The 10,646-nt window shown below is 42.9% G+C and overlaps 1 protein-coding gene across 1 annotated transcript in view; it reads left to right on the forward strand.

Annotated features, from left to right (window-relative positions):
• The window catches only part of ANK3 (ankyrin 3), a 206,454-nt gene that overhangs the window by 124,849 nt on the left and 70,959 nt on the right, over nt 1–10,646 (forward strand). Inside the window, exons 21-24 of the mRNA XM_035892536.1 lie at nt 8–106; nt 514–609; nt 3,669–3,741; nt 3,949–4,011. Of these exons, the coding sequence (XP_035748429.1) occupies nt 8–106; nt 514–609; nt 3,669–3,741; nt 3,949–4,011 (331 nt within the window). The remainder of the gene's footprint in view (nt 1–7; nt 107–513; nt 610–3,668; nt 3,742–3,948; nt 4,012–10,646) is intronic.

The raw sequence follows: 10,646 nt of genomic DNA on the forward strand, positions 1-10,646 counted from the left end.
CCTGCAGAACGGGTACACGCCGCTGCACCAGGCTGCGCAGCAGGGGCACACCCACATCATCAACGTCCTGCTCCAGCACGGCGCGGCGCCCAACGAGCTCACTGTGGTAAGTGCAGGGGGGGCTGCCGCGAGGCTGACGCTTTCCCTTTGGGCTCAGTTATCCCACCCCATGTAAAGCATTTGAGCAAGGGAAATGTGGGAAAAAATGCGTGTGGAGGGAGAGGAAAAGAGCAGAGGAAGCCTGTTCCCATCGCCCCCGCGTCCTCTATGCCATCACCTCTTCCAAAACTAGAACAGCTAACATCTGCAAATCTTTTCATTTTCCTCCCATTTCTGTAGAGTTAAAAACTTACGGTTATATATACATCCTACTACCTGAAATATATTTAATTCCATCACCAACATGCAAACATTTATTTGACCTGTATTGTGCTTTTCTCTAGAGCTAATTAGCAGTTTCTACCCTTAGCCTTGCTAACATTCAACTTCTGTTATAAATGTTTCAATTGCTAGAATGGAAACACTGCCCTCGCCATTGCTAAGCGACTTGGCTACATTTCAGTCGTTGACACATTGAAGGTGGTGACAGAAGAGACCATGACTACAATTGTAAGTACAGCCTAGTTCAGTAGTGAATGGAAGAATTTTTCCTAAGCCAGCATATTCAGCTTTGTTTAGTTACGTGTTGCTGAGATTCCAGTTTAATTCCCACCTATTTCCTTTTAGCAGTACAAAGCGGATAGTAAGTCAAATATGAGCAATATATTTTTAAGGTCGGAGGCGTTATTAGGATGTATGCAGAAGGAGTGCCAGCTGGGCAGAAAATGAACAGTGTAAATGGTCACAGCTACCATGTTTTTCTGCACATCTTATTGTTTAGAGCACAAACCACACAAATACGGGCTGGTTTGTAGTTGAAAAGACGTTCCTACAGACCTGTGTAAGTAGAAGCTGCTTCTGCCTTTTGAGAGAGTTTGTCAAGGGACTGATGTATAATGGCTTGTATTTGGCCTAAGAGAATCTATTCCAAACTGAAAAATGCTTGGAATTTACTTAAAAGCACCTCATCGCGTAGTTCCTGGCGTCTTCTGAAATATGGTGGAAGGCTGTCTTCTGCAAGCAGCCACAGTCAGCTCCTGCAACCCCAGATACCCATTTGTTGACCTACACGCCAACTCCAGCTTGTCCATCTTGCCTCTCAGGCAGGCTTATTGCAGCGTTAGCCAGGGGAGATGAAAGGGACTAGCAGTGGTCAAATATTACCTGCTATCAGAAAAATGGCGATGCACAGAACCCAAAATATTTCTCAGATCTTTCGTTCGTTAATGTTTTGCCAAATTTCTCTATGAATAAAAGAGTTTTGTGAGGTGACCATGCACCACCATAGTAGTAAAGCCACAACTGGGTCTTAAGAACATAAATTCAGAGCATTGGCTCCAAATTTGCTTTTTCCTTTCTGCAACATTTTTTTTTTTCTAATTAGAGAGAAGTATGTGCATGCATGTATTTTTAGGCATATTGGAGATGGAAAAGAGTTGCTGCGTGTTCCATGTTTTGTCATCACCCGTTTGTGTGGTCTATCAGTGCAAGCAGGTGGTTGCAATATGATGAGCATTAGGGATGAGAGGCAGATTTTAGCTCTGCTACTGCATGTGCCTTTTTTTCCTGTGCCTTTCCTGGCTGTGGTCTATAATTCAGTAGCTTACAGAAAATCCACCACACAAAAGACTAATTTCAGAACAATAATGTATAAAGGAATATGCCAGAAAATAATTATTTTTTTTCTTACACCTTCTCTCTAGGTTTTCTCAGGAACACATTTCTCTCTAGAAAAATTCCAAAATAGTTTTCCACAACCTGAAAAATTTGATGGAGAAGATTATATGGGGTAGCATAAATTTGAATGATTGCCTAGTATACAACTAGGTACCTGCAGGAAAAGTAAACCCACATTTTTATGCTAAGAACTCCCAGTATTGCAAGGTCATTCTTAGCTTGTAGAACCAAGAAGCTGGGGGGTTTAGTGCTGCGTAAGATGACTGATCATTTATGTTCTGTAGATGAAGAAGAGTAGAGAGATGATGGGTCAGGCTGCGAATTGTGCTAGAAGAAATGTTAGATGCTGAAAGGCCCATAGTACCCCAAATACCTTCTCTCCAGAGAAGGCCAGAAACAATTTCCATTAAAATTAGAATATGCTGATTATCAGCCACAAGTGTGTAATTGTCAGACTTTGGAAGTCTAGACTTGAAATCTGATTTACAGCTGAGGGTCTTAAAAGCTCAGTTTGACTGCTGAGACTTAGTTTTTGAGGCTTGTGTCTAAACAGCTCCCAAAGGTAAATTTAATGAAACCAGGGATGAACATAGCTAATTTTACTACAGTTTATACTCAAACAGCAATAAAAAAAAAGAAATCCAGTAGTGCCTGAAAAAAAAAAAGTCCTGTGATTTTGCTAGTTTAACAGAAATGTGTTAAAAAGCTTTGAGAGTAATTCCCACAAAATGAAATAAGTGTGAGGCTTTTTATAAGTTTTGTGAAGTTTGAGCTTGCGGAAGCTCTTCTGCCTATATCAAGTGATGGCAGTAGGCCAAGAAACATGAACTGCCAAATGAGTATTCATGAGGCCAGAGAAAAACTGAAATATTTTAAAATAAATTAAAATGGAAAAGCTATTTTGTCCTCCTGAACTTGTTAATGATTTCTTATTTGTATATGAAGGATGAAGAGTAATGACGGTTGAAAATAATATAAAAATCCCTTAAAGATAGGAGTGGATTTTGGTGTGGGTTTGTTTTTTTGAGAGATTTGTTTTGTTTTTAATTCCACTGCACTCCTTGAATGGTGACTCTGCAGGGTCTCCTGCATGTCCTAAAACTTAACCAGGGCTTGTTGTGCTGTACCGCAGCCAGAGAGCAAAAGATGCTTGTGTGTGTCATTCATGGGATGCACCGGTATTCTAGGAACAGATTTCAGGCATTCATAACATTTTTTTCTGCTTCTATTTTTTTAAAGATTGCTCTTTGAGTCTGTATCTATATAAACATCAGGATGAAAATCAACCAACCGCTTCTGAGTGTGTCTCACGCACAAATTCCTTAAGGGGCATCATTTAGCCTGCACGTGGTTACAATTGTTCTCATTTGTGGGAAAAACACACAATTCATGCTGAGGCACCTTTGAAAAAATTCACATAGATTAAGCCTGCTCCCAAATCACAGCATTTTTCTAATGACAAAGGAGAAATACTTCCCTCAGAAACTTTAGTTTAAATAGAGTTGACATTCAAAATTTAGACAGCTTTTTAAAGAGTTCTTATTAAAACTCTTGACACGAAACTCTTTTCAGTGTACTTGTTTCTTCTTTTGACATCATCACCTTGTAGGCTTTCAGCTCATGCTTCTGCTGCTGTGACAATTTGAATACAGTTTAAAACACAAATATAAGATTGCCTATTTCTGTATTACATGTTATATATACAGTCTTTTTTAATGTATAGTTCAATGCATCTTTAAAAAGGAAAGCGAATAAGAAGCTAAAAAACCTAAATCTTGTTTTGCTAGCTGCAGATAAAAATATGTCCTACATTGCATTTAATTTTTAAAATAACTACAATTTTAAGAAGAATGATGCCTGCACTCTGAAATTATTTTTTTTTTCTCTGACAGACTGTTACAGAAAAGCACAAAATGAATGTACCCGAAACCATGAATGAAGTTCTTGATATGTCTGATGATGAAGGTATTAAGAAATAAAAAAATTCTCTTACTTATTTTTCAGTCTTTTGTTGTTGTAAGAAATGTTTGTTTAAAAAAAACCCAACCTACAAGCAAACAGCATTATTTGGGTATGGTCTTTGCATTCGTCGTTGTTTTACGTTGATTGTTTTGTTGACACAGTGATAGTTTATGCTTTCATTTAATTATTTTGTTTATTTAAATCATGCAGTTCGTAAAGCCAATGCCCCTGAAATACTCAGTGATGCTGAATATTTGTCAGATGTTGAAGAAGGTATTTGTGCATTTTTGTATTGCAGTGATATTTAACCTAAGCCTCTTCTGTCTGTCTGAAAATTAATCCTTTCAGATGATTTTCTTATTACCCACTAACAATTATTTCTGCTTTACAATTAAGAACGCTTCCAGAAATTCTTTGAGCTATTGCTGATAATCCTCTAATTTTTTCTGAATTTCTTAATCCCAATTTTTTAATAAAATTATCTCCAGTTTCCGGGAATAGTGCTTTTGCTGCTGCTTCTATAAAGCGGAGAATTGTTTTATTATTGTAACTAAAAATTAAATATGGGACAAAAGGGTCAAATATCAAAACAGCTTGGAAGAAATAACTGATATTGAAAGTGAACGGCAGAAGAAATTAATTTTTTGTTGTTTTTTTAAATTCTGATGTGGATTAAGCTTCTAAAATGGTTGATTTACATTGATAGTGGACTCAGCCTGGAAAGAAGTATTTTCAGGGTGGGGTTTTTTTGTTTGTTTTGTTGGGTTTTGTTTGGGGTTTTTTTTAATATATAATATTTCAGTTGTGATATTCAGTAAAACCCCATCAGACTGCTTTTGTCCTGAATGAAGAGGATGCTGCATTGGACTCAACATGTTGGTGTTTGTTAGTATTAAGGAAGTACTTTGTAGCTAAGATTTTATCTGCATCATCCTCAAAGTGACGTGAAATCTGTGGCAGTGCCATTAAGCCCTCTGTTTCCAGCACCTCTGCTCTCCTGAGCTCTTTGTGCTAGCAGCCTGCCCGTCCCAGCTCCCTGCTGGGTGCCGGGTAGGCTTGACGTGGCTTGAGTGGTCCCCAGGGATTTAAAGCTTCTTTGGCAAGGGCTTCCCTCCCTTATACCAGTATCCCCCGTTAGGTCAGCCCCCTCCTGGTTTGGATGTGCAGGAGTCCGTGTGGGTTTCACCAGGAACTGCAGGTTTCCAGAGGCCATGGTGAGATTGGGTTCCCAGGTGATGTTCAGAAACAGGAAGGTCTTGAGTTGATGAAGAGGGTGACAGCGTCCTGAAGGCTTTTTTGCTCATCCCAATTCACTTGCATTAGAGCTACAGTTTTTTCTTCTCTAGTAAGAAAACAAGCAACTGGGTTCAATTTTCTTGTGCTTCTTTAGATAATCTCTCTTTCTTCCTCCCTAGTGATATATTTACTTTTAATTTTTATAGCGTGTAAGCAGTAAGGTGTAAAAGCTGTTTAGCGAAGTTCATTGTGTGCAGCTCTTGTTTAATTCATGGATTGAGGCTTTTGGGTTGTCTTCAGTTTGTCATCGTGTTCCCCTTGCTGCAGTTCCAAATGGATAGTGTTCTTACCCTACACCTATGTTATACAAATAATTCTTCTAGGCTACTGTACTGCTTAAAATGCTGCATTGTTTTAGCTAACCGCAGTAACAATGTTAGTTAAAAGAGCAGTAACTATTCCCGTATCCCACTGCACAGCATGCGGCGAGGTACAGATGAGAAACATGCCTATGTGGAGTCTGAATATTAGAACCAAAGTTGTAAAGTGTGTCTTTTAATCTACGGGATCACTTGTTAAGGCCAAGTGCAAAGCCTGCAGGGATGTGTGAGATCTGTGGAAGGTTTTCATAGTCGCTGACTCTCAGTTTAACAAAAAAACAAACCAAACAAAAAATTAAGAATGGGGGTAATACGATCGATTCCTTGCCTAGAGACTTTTCTGCACCCCTGTTGTTCCTAGGGGAGCTGAGAGACTGGTTTATATAGAACAGGGTCGTTTTCAAACCCAACACTGAAAAGGAGCTCTCAAATCAAATAATAGGTATTTTATTAATCTATGCTGAAGCATTCCAGCGTGCAAGGCACGCGATGGATTACAGGCTCTGAGGTAATAACCACTGGCCTGGCTCTTTCCTGACTTGCACGTCCGTAAAGACAATATGCTGATGCCCATCCCCACAACTCCTCAGTGTTGATGGGGAGTTTACATACAACACATCCACTCAATGCCAGTAGAAAAAAATATGTTCAAGATGGTAACACACTGACAAATCTCATAGCCAGGGAGCTGATTTCCAAGTGAAAGAAGGGCACAAATTTACCACCTAAATCCGAGCTCTCCCTCACTTGGCTAATGCTCCTGTCATCAGCCAAAACTCTTCGGTGAGAGAAACTGGTTTAATGATTTCTCAATATGCCACAATCCTCAAGGTTTCTCTCATAAGAGAAATTGCAGGCTTGGGAAGTAGAGGCTCAGAGCTCAGAGACAAATGTCAGGAAACTGTTTCCTTGTGTTTATGTCTTGCTGTGCCCGCTAAATAAGCATTTCCATGGAAATTGTGTGATTTCTCTTCCCTGCCGAGGATAGTTTGGTTTGGATTCCGGCTGGTTGAGAGGAGAGACCTTTTCTTCCTTTTCCTAGACTACTCTGGCAATTCTGCCCAAATGAGGTTAAGTGCTGGGAAACTGCTACGCCGCAAAAAAAGAAATGGTGTGTTTTTGAAAGATGTGAACATGATTTTGTGGGAAAAAAATTAAGGCTCATCTTCATATGTAGCGGAAAGTTTGTAGAACGTAGAGCAATTCTGATGCACGCTGAACGTGTGCTTTTATTTTTAAAGAGATTGCAAGTCTTACAAACGCGAAACCTGAGACTGTGAGAACCAGGTCTTTCCTCTCACTGTCTCCAGAGGTGAGCTGGCACCCCACACCCTGCGCAGCTGCGGGGAGCCCCAGCGCTGCACCCCAGGGCTGGTGGGGAGCTGGGAACCAGCCATGGCAATGCGCAGTCCGAGCCCTCTGTGGGAGGCCTGGAGGGAACCCCCTCGCATGCTCGGCCTCCGAGCATCCCTCCAGGTGGGCGCAAGAGCCTGGAGGAAGCTGAAGCCCTGCTGCGACTGCCACAGCCCGGCAGTGAGCACTGTCATAGCAGCCCCACCCCAAAAAAAAGCTGTCCCTGCTGTCCCAGAGCAAAGGGACAGCAAGCAAGGGAAGCTCATACAAAGAAGAGGGAGACTGTGTGAGTGGCAAAGGTAAAAAATCCAAACCAAAAACCAGTTCAGGTGTTGAGAATTCAGACAGTCATTGTCAAGAAACACTTACTGTTGAGCTTTTAATTATTTTTTATTTGGTCTTGAGTAGATAACAAACTTTTGGGTGTAAATAAGGACACTGATTTAAACCCATTTAATGGAGATTCCTCTTAGCAGGAGTAAGTATCGTGCTAATCAATCCCTGGCAGATTAGGCAGGTGCCCTAACAGGACACGCATGCACATTGCCTGATCCCTGAGTAGGTGCTGAGGTACAGCAGTTCAAGTGCACTTAAGAGAGGTCAGGACATCCCCTTGCATGAAATCTGTTATTGATCATTCAAGGAGGGGTTGATTTAATATATTTTTATGCCCGGAGTTTTCTGAGTTTCTTTGTCTCCGTAAAATTTTACAGATCCATAAAAGTTTCAGCGGTTTGGTGCTGGCTTTACTCCATACTTGTGCGAAAACAAGACCTTGGCTACAACTAGAAGCATCCTGCTCTTCCCTGCAGCTGTCTCTCTCCTGCCATCAGGCAGCTCTGGACAGGCTGTGACCAGGGAGTGGCGAAGGCTTCGGGGATCTTTAGCAAAGCCAATGACAAATGCCCATTTGGATCCCAGGCCATGATTAAATTTTGTTTGGGACTTTTCCCAAGCCGCATGATGCCTTCTCTCCTGCTGCCAGAGCGCCTGTATTGCTCACTTTAAAAAGAGCGCCTACCCTGTGCTCTTGCAATTCCCATCTGTAGGACACATGCTGAGGGACCAGAAAAATGGGGAAAACATGGGAAAAGGTGACAAAGGGGTTGAGAGGTATGGAAAAGCTTCTCGGGGAGAAAAGAGTAAATAGAGTAGCATTGTATATCCCAGGAGGGAAAAAAAAAAAAAGCTGAATGAGGGATAGGCCAGAATGTATAAAATAGTGGGTGGCCAAGTGAGCAGCAAGGCTTGCTGCCTCTCCAGAAGACCAAAAATAGGGGGCATCAGTGAAACCAGCAAGAGGCAGACTCAGCTTAAATTAAAAGGGCTGCTTTTCCTGCCACAGGTGGTTGAATTGCAGGACTCCATGGACCATGTCCCTGGTGTGGGGAATGCAAAAAGTTTACATGACTTCGAAGTGTAATTGGAAGAATTTTAAAAGGGGAAAAAAAACCCAAGCAAACCCAAAACCTGTTCATGACTATACAAATCTTTTGTGGCCTTACAAAACAAGTGCTCAAATCACTGCCAGCTAGAAAATTGTCCCGGAGGACTTTTACTGTTTCATGTTCTTATATTCTTCTGTGAAGCGTGGCTGCTGTTGGAGACAGGGCATACTAGAACTGACAGGCCTTTGCTTTGACCTGTTCTTTCCTGGATTTTGAATGGTTTTCTGTACTTGCGATAGCTATGTTTGCCCACCCTTAGCAGGGACATCACCTTTCTTCGACAAGTAACATCATGAAGGGAAGGACGGCAATTGCAGCAAAGCAATGCAGTGTTCTGTTTCTTTGGTGTTTTTTCATCGGTGCCTCACTTTTTTGGGCATTTCTCGATTTGTGCTCAGAGACGAACTTTGTCTTCTCTTTTCCATGGGACCTCTCTCTGCAGGGATACAGGGTGCTGTGAGCAAACCCTGTGCTCTGCTCGTTACCTGACACGCAGAGGATTAGGCCATGGCACCTAATTAAACAGAGCGGGATTGCTGAAACGGCGCACCACCCATTTTGCTCCAGCCTCCCACGATCACAAAACAATGTCTGGAATTCTTTGAAATTACCACTCCTAGATGCAGCTTTTCCTTTGATGAGAGCATTTCATCAGAGTAATCCTGCTCTGGCTGGATTAGCTGCAGAGCAGGATAACATCTAATGTATTTTGCAGCTCGGCTGGAATAGTTTTATCGTTCTCCGCCTTGCCTTTCACAAAAGATGCTCCTAAAGAAAATGCGTGCTCCGTACAGGGGCGCAGCGCTTGCCTTCGGGTGCTGTAAGGGCAAAGTTCCCAAATGTACTGGCCCAGCGCCGCTGGAAGTTGCCCGGGCTGCCTCTCGCCCTCTCTGGGCCACTCCACGCCTCCCAAGCTGAGGTCCAGTTTTCTCAAGCTCCTGAATTTTCCCTTTGGGCACAAGCCCCCCGCGCCGGGGGGATTCGGGGGGGGGGGGCAGCACCCAGGGAGCAGCTGGGGCTCGACCCCAGCCCGGCGGCCCCGGCTCCCCCCGCTCAGCCCCGGTATCAGGTTACAGAAAACCGACACCCTCGCAGCACCCCTATTTACACACAAATAACCGGAGTGCCTGCATTTATGTCACCATTCAAGAGGCTTGCCAAGGGAGGCTGTAATCCAATCAGCAGAAGCTTTAAAGGGATGTCCGCAGAGTGATTAAAAGGGGATTTTTATTTTTTTTATTTTATTTTTTTTTTTTAAACCGTAGTTATTTTTCACTTTGTTTCGTATTTGCAAAGAACTTTGATCTGGGTTGAGAGGACAAAGATGCACATGTCCTAAAATACGTGCGAAGGGATCAAGATGTTAAGAAGATCTCGGTGGTTGTGTGGAAAGCGAATATGACCCACAGGGATTAGTTTGCTTGTGCTGGTTTGGAGATTAACTCTAAATCACTGCTTAAGGACTAATAGGACTAATAGGAATTCTTGGAAACATCAGGGAAAAAATTCTTATAGACCAGGCTGGTGAAAATGGCTTTCCAAAACAGTAAGACTTTTTAAAGTTTAACTTCATATGTAATGTTTCTGTTTCTGGTTTTTTGAATGCTTTCTGGTATATTATGAACATTTTAGCTTTCCAACTGTGACTTAAATAACCGGTCGTTGCTGGGCTGGAGGAGGAGGTTGGGCTGTGTGGGTGCCGCGCCGGGCTGAGGGGGTATTTTTAGAATTTGATTGTTAGTTGAGAGCCAGAGCTCGCCTGTGGTTTCCTGAGTTTAAGTGAATGGAAACTGGTCTGAACTCCTGGAAGAGGGGTGGGGGGAAGCGGGGCGCTGGGCTCCGGGCAGTCGCTCCCCTCCCCGAGCCGGCTGCCGACAGCCGCAAAAGGCACATTTTGGACGTGCTCTGTCAGTGCAGGAATGTAGCTTTGCATGATGTAATGGTATGCAAATGCTGCTAGCCAGGGCGAGCGGCTCCGTTAACCCTTTGCGGCATCTGCCTTCCTCTCCGGGGATTTAACTTCCCATCCTTTCACTTTTTTCTTACAAAAAAAAACAAACCAAAAAACAAAAAAACAACAAACCCCTCAACCCTTCCTCATCTACCCCTCCGCGGCCGGCCTGCCCCGGGGCTTTGTCCTGCGCTGCCGCCGGCAGGCTCCGTGGGGTGCTTGCCTCCAGAAAATCGACCTGGGAGCGTGGAGCCGTTCATAAAAGGAAAGGGGGGGAAACAAAAAAAAAAAAAAAGGAGGGGCGGGCTGAGGAATAATCCCCTCTTACATTCAAACTTGCAGAAGTTATTGAGAAATACCTAAGGTGGAAGGCGGGCCTCTTCTTTTACTCAGCGTCCATTCAAGCTTGCTGCGCTTTTCAGCACTGGTGGGCAACCAGGCTGGCTCTCACAGCCAAGTGGCTTTTGGTTTTTTGTGGTTTGGGTTTTTTTTGTTCTTGTGGTGGTGGTGGGTTTTTGGGTTTGTTGGTTTTGTTTTGGT

This window comes from Egretta garzetta, unplaced genomic scaffold (genome assembly GCF_000687185.1).
Source record: "Egretta garzetta isolate BGI_Z169 unplaced genomic scaffold, ASM68718v1 scaffold204, whole genome shotgun sequence".
NCBI classification, from domain to species: Eukaryota; Metazoa; Chordata; class Aves; order Pelecaniformes; family Ardeidae; genus Egretta; species Egretta garzetta.